We start from the raw sequence: 19036 nt of genomic DNA on the forward strand, positions 1-19036 counted from the left end.
AAGGAAGGAAGGAAGGAAGGAAGAAAAGAAGGAAGGAAGGAGGGAAGGAAGGAAGGAAGGAAGGAAGGAAGAAAAGAAGGAAGGAAGGAGGGAAGGAAGGAAGGAAGGAAGGAAGGAAGGAAAGAAGGAAGGAAAGAAGGAAGGAAAGAAGGAAGGAAGGAGGGAAGGAGCAGTCAGATAGGTAAGAGAAGAACCAGGAGAGAATAATGTCTTGAAAACCTAGAGAGAAGAGAATATCAAGGAGAAGAGGTTGATCAACAGTGTCAAAGATTGAGAGAGGTCAAGGATGAGGACTGAGAAGAGGCTAATGGATTTGGCAATTAAGAGGTCATTAGTAACTTTAGAGAGGACAGTTTCATTTGAATGATGTTGAAAGTCAAATTGTAGAGAGTTAAAAAGAGAGTGAGAAAAGAGGAAGTGGAGACATCTTGTACGTGGCGTCCTCAAGGAGGATGATAATAAGGCAGGAGAGATACAAGACAAGGGTGAGGGATGGAAGTGAAGGTTTTTTGAAAATGTGGGAGACATAGGCATGTCTGTAGGCAGTAGATAATCAGCCATTGGACAAGAAGAGATTGAAGTTAAATGAGAGAGTGGAGATGATAGAGGGGACATTGTGCTGGAGGGGACATGAGGGAATAGAATCACTTGGACCTGTAGAGGTGTTGATCTTGGCAAGGAGAAGGGCCCCCTCATCATGTGACACAGGAATGAAAAAGTGATAGTCTCAGAAGGCATCTGGGTGATGTAAGATAAGGAGAGGGTGAGGGAAGAGGAAGCCATGGGAGGTTTGAGAAGGAATGACAAAGTTCAGAAGAGCCTGTGTAGTGAATGGGATGGCAAATTAATTGGGAAGTGTAAAAGAATTGCCTAGTAGCACTGAGAATCTAGTTGAGGTTATGTAAACTAAATTTAGTCAGGATGGTTGTGAGATTTTCTCCATCTTTGTTCAGCAGAACATATTCAGAAGCAAAGACAGTGGATGGTAGAAATGGCTGAAGGTTGAGGCTTGTCAGGGTGCTATTGGTAATATGGTAAGTGGGCAAGGGACTCAAGAGAAGATGACAATATAGATTTGAACTCTATACTTGGTTCACCAAAGGGTAAAGATGAGGAAAAGAGGATAGTGTGACTTATGCAGGGATGATGGCCTAGGAGAGAACTGAGGGGTCAAGGGACTGAATATCATGGTCTATTGATCAAGAAAAATTTAGTAAGTACCTACTATTTGCCAGACACTATGCTAGGCCCTGGGGAAACAAAAAGAGGCAAAAGACAGTCCCTGCCCTCAAAGGGCTCACAATCTAATGGAGGAGACAAATATTTCAAAAAAAAAATATGTACAAACAAGCTACATATGGGATAAATTGTAAATAATTAACAGAGGGAAGGCAGTAGAATTAAGAAGGATTAACAAAGGTTGCCTGTAGAAGATAGGATTTTAGTTAGGACTTAAAGGAAGCCTGGGAAGCCAATAGGAAGAAATGAGGAGGGAAAGTGTTCCAGGCATGGGGAACAGCCAGAGAAAATGCCCAGAGCTGAGGGATGGTGTCTTGTCTTGGAACAGCAAGGCGGCCACTGTGGCTGGAGAGTGTGCTAGGGAGTAAGGTGTGAAATACCTGGAAAGGAAGGAGGGGACTAGGTTATGGAGGACTTTGACCACTGAACTGAGGATTTTGTATGTGATCCTGGAGGCCACAGGGAGTCACTGGTGTAGAAGAGCACAATCTGTTATCTGAAGGCAGAGGGATAGGGGGAAATCTCATAGATCGTATCGCGGTAAGGGATCTTCAGCATTTCTGAACATGAAAGTGGTGCGTTTATGGGTGATGGCGAGATCAAGAGTGTAAGTATTTCTGTGTGTGGCTAAGATGGGGTGGTGGGAATGAAGAAGCTGAGGAACTAGGAAGTTAAGGTGCTTGAGGAAATATCCACATATGTACTGAAGGTCCCTGGTATGAGGGCAGGAGTTGGGGAGGAGAGAGAGATTGTGAGCCAAGCGCTGAATTCATTGACGAAGGAGGGGAGTGTCCTTAAGGCCTGTAGAGAACAAGTACTAGGGTTTTGATTTGGGCAGTTTAGGGGAGGGAGGGAACGCTTGGAGCAGAAGCATTGGTAATATTCCTCCTTCCCCAAGGCGGCCCCTGAGCTGCCCCTAGAAAGAGGCTGAGTGTCGGTTCCCAGTAGAGATGAGGCCTGGAGTGTGAAGCCTGGGAAGTAGGACAAAATGGTGGGAGCTATTTTAATGATAGAAACTGAGCAAGGTCGACAAGGACCCCCTTCCACTCTAATCCTTTTCCTTCGTGCTGTTTCTCTTTCTTTTCACCCTTAAATCCTAGGTCCCAGTTTAAGTATATTTTCCATTCTGTCTCATATTCAAAACCTGTTCTTTAATCCTTTATTCCCACTAAGGGGTAAAGAACAGATAACTTAAATAATTATTTATGTAATAAATGTATATTAATAATAAATTATGTAATTTATATAAATAAATCATGTAGTTATTATTACTACATGATTTATTTATATAAATTACATAATTTATAGTTATTTTCTTATAGTTATTTGTGTCTTTTTATTATTGATTTCATTTGTAAAAAAAGTATATATTTGGTAAATTTAACATATACTTAATCCTGAAATATTAAAGGATTTCACATGTTAACTACTATTGGCAATAAAGATTCTTTCACTTTATTCAATAAATAATATTTAATTAATTAGGGTGAGGGTTTGAACCAATTGATTAACAAGAAAGAGATTGTAAGTTAATCAATTGGAAAGAAAAAACCAAGTCATCCCTCTCCTCGACTTTTGTAGAGTTTAGGATAATAAGATCAAAAGTTGCAGGCCAAGGTTAAGAGGGGTGACTGTGATCTACCCTAAATTTTGCTACATTAATGTCAAGCAAAGAATAAACCAGAAAGAGGCATACTCACCAAAGGTTTTTCTCACCATTATGGAAGATATCTGACATACGGTCCAAGAGAAAGCCAGGTTACCTAAAGATCAATTGTTCCTCTAGTTAGTTCTGTTTGTAGATGCTGATTGTCTCCAGACCAGAAACACTGCAGATCCAGAATCATGCAAACAATTTCTCCAGCTAGTGAAATTTCAAACTTCATCCATCAGAGGGGAGAGGATTTTCAAGGGGTGAGAGATGGAGACCAGGCCTTTAAAATCACGTAAGTAGACAGTCACCTACTTGGCTTATGAGTAAGACTAGACTTGGACAATCAACTTTTATACAAAACACCAGATTTTATTACGAGGATAACGCAAAAACTACCTTTATTAAAAAAAAAAAAACTTTCAAAATCTGACCATATGTAGAATTTAAAGTGTAGGCACAGTCCATATGTGTATATGTATGTATGAATGTGTAATATTTAATTTAAGGTTATTTCAAGGTATACATTTCCCACCCCAAATAACTGCCTCCTTGTAACAAAAAAAACAAGCACAGTGTATGTAGCATCTTATACCTGTAGTACCCCACCTCTTCACTTAAAGAAGAACCAAAGGGAGTGTTTCTTCTTCTCTTATCTAAAGCCAAGATTAATTATTATAATTACTCAGAATTTTGTTTCATTTTATGCAGTATATGTGTGTGTGTATTATTGTAACCGTGCTTATTATTCTCCTGATTTTCTTATTTCACTCTGACAGTGTTTCTGCATTTTTCTGTCCCCTTCTATTCATAGCTTCTTATGGCAATATTCCATTACATTCATATGCTACAATTATTTAATTATTCTCCAACCAATAGGCCCCATTTTGATTCTATTTTTTCATAACTTTAATGTATTTGTGCTTAATTTTTTTTCTTTATAGGATAAGGGAAGCTTCCACCTCATAAGACTTCTGTTAATAATCTGAGTCAATTATTTGCACGGGATAGTTAGTGAGCTTCATACTAGGTTTATTCCCTTTGCCTTCATCTAAAATGAAGGGTTATGGATTTGTGAAAGCACTGATCTTTTCTCTTTGGGTATTAATGGCTTGTTCCTGCAATATCTTGTATGGGTTCTCTTTGTCAGTCACTCTTCCAAACACATTTCCCTGATCATGGTTAGAAACAACTTGTCTTTTTGTTTAAAAAAAAAAATCAGTTTCTATAGAATGTCTCAAATTGTTTCTCCCCTTATACATATACATGACTTTGATTGCTCCCAACCACTTCCTATTCTGCTACTAGGATATGATAACTTCCATCTGGAACATTAAAAAAGAAAAGCTAAATATGTATATTTTGCAAACATGGCTTCATAGTTATCTTACTGGTAGTGAAACTGATCCCTTTCATACCTATGAGATGTAAAATGTGAATAAGGAAGACAGTGACATCTGTTCTCCTACATCCAAAGCTAACTATAGCACTGGAGGCAAACCCTTTGCAGGAGTTTCTAGGCCTTTTCTAAAAATATAATCACCCCAAATATTTTGCATTAGCTATTTAGATAGCACTGTGGGAATTGGACTGTCTAAAATTAACACCTGATGAGTCTCCCTTTGCTTCTTTGGGGATGGGGGGGGATTATATGCCTTGAGGGAATCTAATTTTATCAGAGAATGAAGTCAGAAAAATTCATTTGAAAGATTCAAGTTGAATTTGTTTCTTAAAATGTTTATTTTGTTATGTAGAATGCTTCCAAATGGAATATGCAGACATATACATGGGTCTGTTGAGGCAATGGTACAGGGAAATAGAGTAAAGAGTTTTGCATTTGGAATCTGAAGACCTTGTTTTGAATCATACTACCTATACTTATTAGCTGTAGACCAGGGAAAAATCACTTCTCTGACCCTCTGTTTCCTCCTCTATAAAACTGAGATGATATTTGTACTACTAATTCACAGTGCAACTGTGAAAAACAAAACAAAACAAAACAAAAGAAAAACCCTACAAACACCGAGGGTCTATTTAAAATATAACTATTAACTATCTAGTTTCTACAATATATAAAGATTAAATCCAGGATAATATGTAACAGTTGTTGATTGCTGTTCGGTTGATGTAGTAATGTCCAACTCTGTGACTCCAAAACAATAGATACATAAGCATAACTTAAATCCATGAACTTAGTAATAGTTTTTCTCTTCCATGGACAGCGTTGTTCAGTTGTTTCAGTCATGTCCAACTCTTCATGACCCCATTTGGGGTTTCCATTTCCTTCTCCAGCTCGTTTTATAGATGAGGAAACTGAGGCTAACAGGGTTAAGTGACTTGCCCAGGGTCACACAGTAAATTTCTGAGACCAGTTTTGAACTCAGGTCTTCCTAACTCCAGTCCCAGCACTCTATTCACAGTACCACCTACCTGCCCTACAGCCTCTGCATTAGGAGAAGTAAAGTATGTTGTTTCTCAGGACAATGTGTACAAAGTATAATGAATCAGTCCTTTCACTGAGCCTGTGACCCTCCTTGTAAATGTCGATTAAATAAGGGAGAGAAGGTTATGACAGCCATCCACCACCATAGTCCTATCACCTCTACCTCATTTCTTAAAGACATTTGCCTCCAGCTTTCTCCTTTTTCCTCTTTCATTGTCTATTCATTTATCTCTACTGTACATGTGCTATTAACAGAACACCGAGGCCTGCAGCTTGCCATGAACATTCCAATTGTGTTCTGAGGTTCAAATTACTTGGCTTCATTTTCACTCCCAACACTGACTGTTCTTTCCCTGGGAACTTTCACATGCTTTAAAAAAATTCTGATGACCAAAAAACATTGCACTCTCTCTTCTAGCAAAATGAAGCTTTCCTTTTTGGTTAGGTGAGGCGAGGCCTCCCCAGAGGGGAGTCTCCAGGACTTGCTTGCCTGAATTCCTGAAACTGTAGTTATCATCTGTGTTTGTTCTTTTTGATCTTCCCCCTACCCCACCCCCTAGGTTGCTAAATTTATCTGCCTCCTTGGCCATAAAAGGCCAGGTCTGTGGCCCTGACTTTCTCCTGACTGCAGGCATTATTTTTGTCCTGGTCCCCAGGGTCCGGTCTTTAGCCCTGCCTCTTGTTTGTCCTTCGATTCAGCTTGGGTAGATTCTTCATTCTGTCATTCAGTTCCATAGCTGCATCGGAACCTTCCTACCATCATTACTCATTTGGACCCTGGTAAGTGAGTGTGACATTTTCGTGGAAGAATGTGCTTATTTTGTCTGTGAGTTTAACAAGCTTGGATTGGTTATAGCTCCTTCTGTCTTCCAGGATCAGCAGTTTGTTGAGGGACTTGTGGAAACAGCAGAGAAATAGAAAGGTGAAGCTATTGGGGAAAAGGAGAGTGGGGCAGGGGGGCAGTTTTTTATTTTATTTTATTCTGGCATAGTTATTCTTACTGAACATTGTACTAGTTTTAAAATGAACTATTGCTGGAACTACAGGGATGTGGAAATGCCTTTCTGTCTGAACAGTGTAAGTCTGAGCTCATTGTGCCTTCACCATTTAAAACAGAGTAGGGGTGCGAGTTGGAATTGTGTAGAATCTGAAAAGAATAGGGGAAGTTGAAATCCCTGGGCTTCATTCTCTCTGCTTAGGTGCACAGATTAACTCTCTGAAGGCACTGTTAGAAAATTTCCCTGATATTGCTGCAGGAGAGCAGGGTGCCTTGTAATAATTCTTCCAAGAGAATAAATCACCCCAAAGAATTACAATCATTACGGGCGGCCAGGTAGCACAGTGAGTAAGAGCACCGGCCCCAGTGTCGGGATGACCTGGGATCGAATCCGGGCTCAGACACTTGGCATCCACCCAGAAACACCTGGCCATGTAACCTTGAACAAGTTACTTAACCCCAGTTGCTTAAAAAAAAAAAAGAATTACAACCATGATCACAGGTTTAGAGCCAGATATCATTTCATTTAAATCCATTGTTTTTCAGAATTGGAAACTGAGGCCCAGAGAAGTGATTTTCTCAAACACTCATAGAGAGTAACCAGCAGAGATCTCAGACTCAAAACCAGGGCTTCTCTGTTTCTCTCTGTTACTCTCACTGTAACAGTGCTAAGATTAACAACTTCTGCTAGTCTGCTGATTAACCATTTGCACCTGCAGACACATTGTTAGCCTTCACACTTACAAAGACATTCTGGCCTCAGAGTTAAGATTTCTCCCTAAGCACCTATCTTATCAGAGGTGGCTAGGTTGGGCAGTACATAGAATGCTAGGCTTGAAGTCAGGAAGGAATGAGTTCAAATGTGACTTCAGACACTCACTAGCCACACTAGTGACCCTGGGCAAGTCAATTAACTTCTATTTGCCTTCATTTCTTCAATCATAAAACAGGAGATAATGAAAGCACCTACCTCTCAGGGTTGTTGTGAGACTCAAATGACATAATATTTATAAAAATGCTTAACAATGCCCAGCAAATAGTAGGTGCTTGATGTTATCAAGAAGTAATTAAGGGGGCAGCTAAGGTAGCGCAGTGAATAGAGCACCGGCCCTGGAGTTAGGGAAACCTGAGTTCAAATCTGACCTCAGACACTTGACACACTTACTAGCCGTGTGACCTCGGGCAAGTCATTTAACCCCAATTGCCCTGCCCTCCCCCCTCCAAAAAGGTTATTAAGGTAGCCATGCCTTAGCAGGTAATATAGACATTTTTCTTATTAGTAATCCCTCAAATATTCTGATTTTTTTTAGTAGATTTAGAAAATGAAGATGATTGCTTGGTTTGGTTTCAGACCATGAAAACCACTTTAAAAAAATCATACGCTGGATTGAATTGTAATAGAATTTGTTGTTCAGTCATTTCAGTCATGTCCGACTCTTTGTTACCCCATTTGGGGTTTACCAGAGATACTGGAATTGTTTGCCATTTCTTTTTCCAGTTCATTTTACAGATGAAGAAACTGAGGCAAACAGGGCTAAGTGACTTGCCCAAGTTCACACAGCTAGTAAGTGTCTAAGGCCAGGAACTCACAAAAATAAATCTTCCTGACTCCAGGTCCATCTGTCCCAGCTAACTGTCCATTGTAATAGGATAACGTAAGCTAAATATGTCTATGTTTCAAAGGATGACTACTTTGGGGGATAGTATATAATAGGGAAGAATAAGAATCTGCGTTTATGGAGCCCTGGGATTGAATCCTGCCTCAGACACTCAGTGACTATAGGACCCTGAGCAAGTCAACCTCTCTGAGTCTCAGTTTCCCATGGTAAAGGATGTGCAGCTCAGACTTTAAGGTTTGCAAAGTGCTGCATATTCATTGCCTAATTTGATATTGCTAATACCCTGTGAGGGAGGTACCTTTGTTATCATTTCCATTTTTTATAGATGAGGAAACTGAGGCTCATATAGGTCAAATGACTTTTCCAGGGTCACACAGCCAGTAACTCAGTGGTAGAATTTGAACCCAAGTCCTCCTAACTCCAAATCCAGTATTACAACCATAAGACCACATTTACTCTCTATTACTATAAGTCCTTAAATAGGAAAAATTTAAATGACCTTTTGGTGTAAAAAGAAGTAACAAAAATACATTATGGCCAAAATGTTTCACAGATATAGGCATGTTAAACCACCATATGCAGGATATGTATTAATATCTCCTTTGGCTAGTTGGTCTCCGGCTTTTAACACGTAGCATGTAGTAATATATGCTCTTATAAACTCCAGGCAGATGAACTCTGCAAATTACCTAGTTACTTAACCTCAGTCATTCAATCTCGTACCCTTAGGGGTAAGTGCATTGCCAATCATACTCCTTCTTCCCAAACCATCACCTCCGTTCTGATTGTTACTATAACTTCCCAGTTCCCCTCTGGTGGGGTGGGCATGGATGGGTGACATCATCTGGTCTATTTCACTATCCCCAGTAGAAACTTCTCTTTATTGTCAACAGAATTCTCTTTATTCTTGATCATGTAACAACAACAATAATGATAGTTATCATTTATATAGTGCCTCCTGCGGGCCAGGCACGTGTCATTTAATCCGCATAACAACCCTGTAGATAGTGTTATTATTATCCTGATTGTATGGTTGATGAAACGGAAGGTTTCCTTAACAATACTTAACAGAGGTTAAATGACTTGCCCAGGGTCACACAGCTAGGAAGTATCTGAGGTCAAATTTAAACTCAGATCTTCCTGACTCTAGGCCCCAAGTTCTATCCACAGAGCAATCTAGGTGTAAATCAATATTCCTTTTACCTTCTCACTCTAACTGAAACCTGACTCTAACCTGAAGACACTTTGTCCCTTGCAATCTTTGCCACTGGAGGACACTTAACTTACAGGGTTGGGAGTATGGAGACAGGCATATGCCTTGTTTCTCAGTTCTATTTCTAGACTATTCCTTTACCTCCCCTTTCTCCTTAATGACCTCTACTCTTTTAAAGTGTGTGAAGCTTATATCATTCTTTCTTCATTCTTGTTGTAGTCATACACTATCTTCTAGGTCACTCAACTTTTTCAAAGCCTTTACAACTAAGTTTATGGCCTCATTTTTCAAAACATCCATTGGCATTATCTTTAGGAACATCAACATTCCTGCCAGCAGTCTCTGTAAAATCCTGACCTCTTAATTCTTCAATATCCTCAATTCTAAAAACCTACTCATTCACTCCAACCACACATCAACATGGTCATATCTTAGACCTCCTCCTTCTCTTGCTCCCCACTCCCTTTCTCTGTGTATCTCTCTGTCTGTCTGTCTCTCTGTGTCTCTGTCTCTATTTCTCTCTCTCTCTCTGGATCTCTGTATCTATCTCTCTGTCTGTCTCTCAATATTTCTCTGTCTCTCAATCTCTTTCTGCCTCTCTCTTTTCTCTTTCTGTCTCAGTCTGACTCAGTCTGACTGTCTATCTCTCTCAGAATTGCACTACCTCTGGAAGTTGAACTGGATAAGTATTGAAGTCTCTTCCAGCTCTGCAATCCCACAAACTCTTTCCTTAACTGCTTAAAATCAGGTCTCTGATGAAATGAATGTTCTTCCTCATCTTCTCCTCCTCCTCCTTCACACCTTTTATTTCTCTGGTACTTTTGACACTGCTGGCTCCTCCCTTGATTCTTTTGGGTTTCCTACCTGTTAACTGTGCATCCTCTGTCTCATTTGTTGACTCTTCCTCTTCCTGACACCCTAGCATACCCAGGATGGCTGCTAGCATAGGTTCTTTGATCGGCTTTTCTAAAGGAAAGCAACTCAAAAAGGGTTAACAATCTTACTTTAATCAAACAAACATATCATTTACCTAGCTCAGGGGAAAAAAGTTAGCACCCTGAATTCAGAGAATACAAACAGAAGTTACAAGCAGACAAGAATACAGATAAAATAACACAATTCAGCAGACAGGGCTTCTAGCTGTCTGACCATTACATCCATACCTAGTCAGTCACCAGAGAGAGAAGTATCAACATCTGGGTTTTCAATGCCGGCGGCTCAATGGTTGTTCAGAATCTCATCTGGTCAAATCACACAACTCTTCCCAAAGTGAGCCCCAAAGAAAAACCTCAACCTCAGAGACATACATAGCCTTCTCCAGGGTCAGAGAACCTCACAAGCCTCTCTTAATTACAAAGTAACAAAAGTTGTGCCTTCTTGACAAAAAGCCTCCCACCACAGGCTCCATGTGAGCACCTGCAGCCTATTAGGGGGCAGAGGATATTTTCAAATCAGGAAAGGTCCTCAAGTTCAACTTGGGCTTATTAAGGGGCAGGGAAGATCTTCAAATTTCCATTACCTTTACACACCTTGATGTGAGTGTTCTTCAAGGGTGTGTCCTTATGCATTACACATGCCATAGGGTCCCAAATATTTGGTCTGGTATCAGGAAGACCTTGTACTACTGTCATAGTTTGTGTGACCATGGACAAGTCACTCCTGAGTGTTTCTTCATCTGTAAAATTAATACAATAATATTTACCTCATTGGTTGGTATAAGACTCAAATAAGATAGCATATATAAAGGATTTTACAGACTTTAAAATGCTACTTAAATGTTCATTTTTTATTTGTTCTCTCTTTTCCTTTGGTGATATCATGTACATCTATGGTTTCAACTACCACCCCTTTGCTGATGATTCCCAAACACAACAACAAATAACGTGACAAGAAAAGGTCCCCCTTATGCCCTTGTGGACATTGTCCCATAGGCTGCCATAGCACTAGTGGGGTAGACTAGCAGACAGGGAACATGCATGAAAGGAGACTATGTGGCCAGTTCATACATGTGGAGAGCACAAATTGACACACACTTGTGCCTAGGGTGCACACAGCAAGGGCACGTCACATGCCCCATTCTGAAGAGCCGTCCGTGTCATCTGGTGATGTCAATAAATCGCCACCTGCTGGGTGTGGCATCATTTCCACTAGGTATTACATTACCATCATTCTCTAGTGTATTTGGCTCATCTAGTTATCTCCATATCATCTGCAAGGCTTTAGCCATAGAGATTCTTCAAGGAAGTTAAGTGCTGCTCTCTGCTTCTATCTACTAGTATGTAGTATTTGGAAAGCTTCTCCCTGTTATGGAGGACTATAGCTCTTTTTAAAAAAAAAAAATTGTATGGCAGTTAAGTAGCACAGTAGATGGAGTGCGAGGCCTAGAGTCAGGAAGACTCATTTTCCTGAGTCAAATCTGTCCTCAGACACTTACTAGCTTTGTGACCCCGGGCAAGTCTCTTAATCCTGTTTGCCTCAGTTTCCTCATCTGTAAAATGAGCCAGAAAAGGAAATGGCAAACCACTCCAATAGCTTTGCCAGGAAAACCCCAAATGGGGCCACAGAGAGTCACACACAACTAAAACAACTGAACAATAACAAATCCATACTACTAGTATTAACAACTCACTTCTATATAGAATCGTAAGGTTTATAAATCACTTGTCAATTTTCATGAAGCATTAAGGTCTGGACACTACATTTAAGGAAAAACATTGATACGTGAGCTAAAATGCATTCAACACAAAGTGAATAGAATCATAGGATTTAGAACTCAATGGGACCTTAGAGATTATCTTGTCTAACATTTTACAAATGAGGAAAATTAGACCAAGAGAGGTTAATAGGCTTTTTGAAGGCTACATAGATAGAAAGTGACAGTGACAGAATTTGAGCTCTTATCTCTGCTTAGGAGATGAAATCTGTCACTCATAAAAATAGGATTCTATTTAAAAAATTACTTCACTTGGACTGAATTGAAAATTCTCACAATTTTGGAAACAAGGAGAAATCTTCCCAACAATTAGGGATATAAGACAAAATAGTGAAACTAAGTAGAAAATAAATAATTAAATCATCTTAAGAAATTTAGTCTTCAACTGGCTTGACCAATGCCAAGGGGAATAGCCCTGGGGCTTGCTCCAAAGAAGGACATCATGGAAAGTGTTGCAGAAGTTGAATGTTTTATCAAAACTTCTATGTTATTATAAAACCATTTCAGTTAAATGACGCCATTTGGGGTTTTCTTGGTGAAGATACTGAAGTGGTTTTCTTTTCCTTCTCCAGCTCATTTTACAGATGAGGAAACTGAGGCAAACCAGGTTGAATGGCTTTCCCAGCCTCAAACAACTAGTAAGTGTCTGAGGCGTATTTGAATTCAGGCCTTCTGGACTCCAGGCCCTCTATCCCCTGTGCCACCTATATCATGGTCTTCGCTTCTTCATCTGTAAAATGAGGGCATTAATCTAAATAATCCCTAAGATTCCTTCTGGTTTCCAACCTGTGATCCTACTGATCTGTTCCTATTCCTTTCAGCAAGGAATGTCCAAAAGTGGAACAGGAAGCCCAGGAGAAATTTAGACAGCTCTGGAAGTCTTCAAGCAGAAGCTGGATGGCTGCTTGCCAGGGAATTATGTGCAGGGGATATTCAGTTGGACTAAGTGACTTTGGAAGTTCCTTCCAACTCTTTTTTTTTTTTTTTTTTGCTTTTTTGGAGGGGAGATGGCAGGGCAATTAGGGTTAAGTGACTTGCCCAAGGTCACAAAGCTAGGAAGTGTTAAGTGTTTGAGGCTGTATTTGAATTCAGGTCCTCCTGACTACAGGACTGGTGCTCTATTCACTGTACCACCTAGCCGCCCTGGGAAGCTCTTTTTTAATAATATAAAGTTAGGCCTCTGTTTCTTGATGAAATTTATCGGGGTTTTCATTTGTAGTTTTTCGAGGCGATGAGGGTTAAATGACTTGCCCAGGATCTTACAGGTAGTAAGCATCAAGTATCTGAGGTCAGATTTGAACTGAGGTCCTCCTGACTCCAGAACCAATGCTCTATTGACTGAGCCACCTCGGTGCCCCTCTTCCTGATGAAATTTAACTCCCTAAGTGATTGCTTTGTTTGATTTTGCCTTTCTCCCCAAGTGGCAAAAGGCTAGTCATTCAGACAACCATTTAGAGAGTTTCCTTAGATACGACCATTCTAATTGCCCCATAAAAACTAGGAGATGAAGGTGAAGGACACTAGGAAGGGTACCATCTTCCATGTCTAATATGAATGAGGTGATTTCCTCTTATTGGAGGGGAATCTAAGGAAGAAAGTATGCAGAATAATATCCCAGCCAACAGGAGGAGGATGTTTCCTGGATTTAGCTCCTCATCTGTTTATTAAAGGGTTTTTCATTTCTATTTTTTTTGTAGGTCATCGGTCCCCTCAGACTCCTGATTAAAACAGACCTCCATAAAGAACCATACAGAGCAGTGGCCTGCTATGTCTTTGCCTTTCTACCAGAAGTACCATGAGCACTATGACCGTGGCTACCGCAACAAAGATCTTCGGTCCACAATGAGCCAATATCAGCAGGAAAAGAAGAGCTCTGCCATCTATACCCATGGTTCAACAGCCTACAGTCACATGTCCTCGGCCCACCGCCAGGCCTCTGAGGCCTATGGCTCCTCGGCCTACAGGCAGGGCTCCCAGGCCTACAGTCTTGGATCTTCAGCCTATTCCTTAGGATCCGAAGTTAGTAGTAAAGCATCTTCAGCCTATGATTATGGCTACAATCTTGGGTAGGTAAAAACAGATCTTTAGGGACTGGGCAAAAGAAATATCATTTCAAATAACTCTCTGAAATGATTATGTCTGTCCTTCCCAGTTATTGTAGCTATTTGGTATGTGGAATAGAGAAGGGGGTTCTTTTCTCTGTATATCAACCTGTCAAAGGCTCAGCCTCCTGGGGTGAAGAGTCAAGGACATGCTAGCCATGGCTGGACCTCTGTTCCTATATGTCTATTTCCCTTTGGAGTCACAATGTGCAGAATCTTCCATGTTTACATGCTGGGATCTTGCTTGAGTTGTAAACTTTAATATTTCTCTTAGCAGGGATGTTTTGACAGATGTTAGAACAGCAGCAGTAGTAGACAAAGAAAACATGATTGAAACTCTCATAATAGGTTTCTTGGCTTTAGAAATGCTACTGTCTAAACCAAGGTCCAGCACAGCACTTAGAACAATCATTTAGCAAGAGAAGGGAGGGAGCATAACAATTATTTATTCCATCTATCAATAGAGAGGCAATCTGGTGATTCCTCTGGCTTTATTCAAGTAACAGGTATCCTATCTCATTTCCTTTAGATTTAAAAACTTGGGTTTCATTTTTTTAATATTCAGTCCCTCAACCTAAGCTCTAAGGGAGCATAATCATAGAGTGAATTCAGGAAATGATGACTAGTCCAGGTTGACTGGAGCATAAAGGGGTGAAGAGGGTGCTAGGAGGTGAGACTTAATGGGTACATTGGGGTCCAATTGTAAGGATCTTAGAAATCAGCTAAAATCTGCTATGTGAGTTAGATATTTGAGACTCTTACAGTTTAGGATAGGGGATAATACAATATCAACTCAATTCATAGATAGTAGGACAAATAGAAAGATTTCTATCTAGAAGGGACTTTAAAAGTCTTCTAGTTTAACTCTTTCATTTTATGATGAAGAAATTGATGATTTAAATGAAGAAGTAAATTACCCAAGGTCACACAAGCAGCAAGCGGCATAGCCAGGATTCTATCCCAAGTTGAATGACTACAAATCCAGTAGTCTTTTTAGCATATCAAATAATTCAATAAGTATATTGTTGTTGTTTAAGTTGGCAGTTAGGTGGTTTGGTGGCTAGAGTCCTGGCCTTGGAATTAGGAAGATCCGTATCCAAATCTTCCCTCAGGTACTCTATTAGCTATGTGACCTGGGTCAAGTCAGTTCACTTTTAAACTCTCTCAACTTTCAGTTTTCTCAGTAAAGTGGGAGTAATAATTGTACCTACTGCCCACAGTTGTTTTGGGGATTAAATCAAATGGCATAATGTATGTAAAGTGCTTTGCAAACCTTAAAATACTATATAAATGTTAACTGTAATTGCCCAGCAAGGCACTGTCCTAGGTGCTGAGCAAACAAAGACAAAAAGAAGATAGTTCTCACCCCCAAGGAGTTCATCGTATTCTACAAATAGCTTGAATAACCAGGTAAATATGAAAGCGCAATTAAGCAAGGTACCAACCAAGCACGAGAGAATTCAGAAAATGGAAATTCCTTGTGACCACCAGAGAAGGTCTTGTGGGGTGATAAGTGAGGCTCATCTTGGAATTAGGACTTGAAGAATGGGTTAGGAATTGGAAGGGCAAGGTAGGGCCTTCAGGGATGAGAAGTTCAAGGGGAGCAGACAGCATGAGCCAAGGCATGAGGGCAGGAAAACTTAGGGTGAATTCAGAGAGTGAGGACTAGTTCTAATTGACTAGAGCACAGGGAGCTCTGAGATAATACTGACAGACTAGGCTGGGGTCCAATTATGGAAGACCCTAAATGCCAGATTAAGGAATATGATAGTAAAAACATGGTTTAGTTTTAGTCCTGCTTATAAATAAGCATAGATTATGCTAAAAATTGACATTTAACAGAAATATTGCATATACATTATGAAGTGTAATTTCAGAGTTAAAGTGAATAGCTAAAATAAAAAACCCTCTTTTTGCATACACTACATTAGTTACTGAAATAGGGGAGGGGTAGCCTAACCAAGCCCTCTTATCCTGTCACCTTAATTTTCACAAAACTGAACTCCATCAAAATCTGGCCCCATTACACATAGCACCATATGTATCTGGGAAGTTAAAACATGTCTGGAAAGAAAAAAAATGGATTTGATGAAGGCACTCGCTGGAATGCTTAAGGGCAGAAATCCCTTTGCTGCTGGACTATGGCCCAGGATACAGGACTGCCATTTTCTTAGCTCAGTCAGTGAACTCTTGGCAGCTGCTGATATGTTCAGCCAGGATCTGTTAGTGTAGACCTGGAATTTATGAGCCTCTACTTCTGGAATCCCCAGTGTTAAATGGAACAAGATCATTTTACAGGCTTCTTTTCACAGGGTCAGATTCTGCCTTGGGATATTCATAAGTGTTGGGCACAAATTCAGAACCACATTCAGGGTAGCAATGTATGTAGTAGCTTCGAGTAGCCTGGCTGACAATATTCACCACTTTGAAAGAGAAGTTGGGAAAGAATTAGCGGCAACACGTTGTTTCTTTTGCCTAAAAAATGCCCTGTGACTGTGGCCAAAAAAAGCCTAAACCCAGAAGGTTCCCCTTGATAAGGAAAACAGCTGTTGTGTCTTAAAGGAGGAAGGCACCATAGGTATCCATTTTCCTGTACTGCCTGTGCTCAAGGAGCCTGAAGAAGATAGGTATTTTCCATAACATGTAACCATTAATAATGTGAAAGTCAGATTAGAGCTCTAACTCAGAGGATTTATTTGCTTTCTTGGCCATTGAAGAATTCCCAAAGGATATTATGTATTAAACATTCATGATTGCATATCTTCTTAATTTGGCTCCCAATATCATGTAAAAATGAAAATTCTATGAGAAAACGTAGTAAATCATATTTATCTGTCAGTTTAGCTATTATCTTAGACATGAATAACGTGCCTTTGACATGTTTATTTATTTATTTTTTTGGAATCCTTTTGGAAGTAAACAGCTTCTGTAATTTTTAGTCATTTTCAAAACCCAGATAAGAAACCTCATTAGAAATGAGAATTCTTTTTCAAAGATAACCCTCACAACTCTTTCCATTCCTACTTATCTTTTTTTTAAAAGCAGCTTGCTATGGTAGTATGATAGTAAAAACATATATCTAACTTGTTTGAAATCACTCTTTTGTGAAAAGCAATACCTAGTTCCCAACCTGTAGTCATACCATCAATTATGTGGTATTGCTGGTGTTTCTGGCCACAGACCAACATTAATCAGAAAGCCCCCACGTCCAAATTCTAACTTTGAGCTTGGCTAGAATTTGATCTGAAAGAACCATGAGCTAATGTCAGGGCTGAAGCCCTTCCTCACCTTCACTCCCAAAAGGAGTCAGGTGCCTTGCTAGCATTTCCTGTATTCATCCCAATAGTCACCTTGGAATATATTTCCCACCATCTGTTTCCTAGAATCATAGAATGTTAGAGGTCATGTGGTTCAATCTTTTCACCTTTGTTCCTTTAAGTGAGTAAAAACCAGATTCTAGAATTATAACTAGGAATTTTTTCTCCTCAGTCAAAAATGATTGGACAGGGGCTAAGGGTGAGATGGCAGTGACATGGAGGTTAGTCCAGCTTCAGGAGAAGGTCACCTCTCCCTCCCCGCAGGATTTAGAGGGAGGAATGTAGAGTGACCTCCACTGGGACAGGACTCTGGGGATAAGAGTCCTTTCAGTAAGTCAGTCAGCCAATCAGCATTTATTAAGCACTTGATGTAAGCCAGGAAATGTGATCAATTCTGACAAAACTAAGAAAAGCAAAAACACATTCTCTGCTCTCAAGGAGCTCACATTCTAATTGGTGGACAACATGTAAATAATAAAGAACACACAGAACATATGCAGTACAAATGGCAAGTAATTAGGTAGGAGAAGGGCTCGGAGGTAGGGGGATGACTAGGCAGGGCTTCCTGAAATTGAATCTTAAGGTAAGCCTGGAGGCAGAGGTGGGAAGGGAAAGTATTTCAGGTCGTTGGGACAGTCAATGCAAATGCACGGTGCTGTGAGATGGAGGGTTATGTGTGAAAAATAGCAATCATGCTGGTGTAGACAGATCATAGAGCACTTGGAACTTTGTAAAGTGAAAGTAGGAAGAAATTAGATTGTAAAGACTTTGAAGGACAAACAGAATTTTAGATTTGATCTTGGAAGTAGGGAGTCATGGAGTTTATTGAGTAGGGGAATGGTCTTGTCAGGCTTGCTCTATAGGAAGACCACTTTGGCAGTTGAGTGGATGGATGATAGATTGAAGTGGGAAGAGACTGGAGGCAAGGTTATTATAATACTCAAAGTATGAGGAGATGAAGCCCTGCACCAGGCTGTAGGCAGTTACAAAGGAAAGAAAGTTACAAATGTTGTGAAGGTAGAAACAAGTCTTAAGGCAGAGAGACCAATTAGAAGATTATTCCAAATAGTCTAAGTGTGAGGTGGTAAGAGCCTTACTGGGATGGTTGCCATATGAATGGAAAAAAAGGAGATGGATACAAGAGATGCTATGAAGATAAAAACAATGAGACTTGACAAGAAATTGGAAATGGGGAGTGGTATATGAGAAGGATGAATCAAGGATGACCCCATAGTTGTGAGCCTGGGTGCCTGAGAGGAAAGTGATACCCTTGATAGTAATCAGAAAGTTGTGAATAAAGAAGAGTTTTGAGGGAAAGATAATGATTTCTGCATCCTGCTTACCCAGTCCCCTGCTGAAGTGAGAGTTGGACCAAGTCCTGTCCTGGTGTGCCTGAATCCAAATCTAACCTTGGCACAGAGGATCATGAGGTACCACAATTCCTGTTGGAAGAAGCTTGCCTTCCTTCCTTTGAAGGAAGCACAGATGTTGGAGTCCTAGGGCAAAACCTCATTCCCCTGGCTTCATTCAGTTCTCTCAGAATCTCTACAGTGTCCTCTTGTACTCTTAGGGAGTCAGATCTCAGTCCTTAACATCCATAAGTCAAGCATAGAGGCCAAGACTCCTTTGTTTCTGAATAAATTTACTTTTTCTGTTTTTAATTTAAATTTTTTTCCACTTCCAAATTCTCTTTTTCCTTCCTCTTCCTCCACCACTCATTGAGAAAAAAATAAAATCCATCA

General features: G+C 40.1%; 1 protein-coding gene across 2 annotated transcripts in view; it reads left to right on the forward strand.

Moving 5' to 3' along the window:
- Positions 1 to 5652: 5652 nt before the first annotated feature.
- MYOM1 (myomesin 1) overlaps positions 5653 to 19036 on the forward strand; it is a 171172-nt gene continuing 157788 nt past the window's right edge. Inside the window, exons 1-2 of one of the 2 annotated variants that reach the window (XM_069099711.1) lie at positions 5653 to 6113; positions 13573 to 13941. In XM_069099711.1, coding sequence (XP_068955812.1) covers positions 13643 to 13941 — 299 coding nt within the window. In that variant the 5' untranslated portion in view covers positions 5653 to 6113; positions 13573 to 13642. The remainder of the gene's footprint in view (positions 6114 to 13572; positions 13942 to 19036) is intronic. The other variant, XM_069099712.1, reaches the window with a different exon arrangement.

Source organism: Petaurus breviceps, unplaced genomic scaffold (assembly GCF_028583685.1).
Source record: "Petaurus breviceps papuanus isolate PSGF00001 unplaced genomic scaffold, PetGlider_PUasm1.0 38, whole genome shotgun sequence".
In the NCBI taxonomy this organism is placed as follows: domain Eukaryota; kingdom Metazoa; phylum Chordata; class Mammalia; order Diprotodontia; family Petauridae; genus Petaurus; species Petaurus breviceps.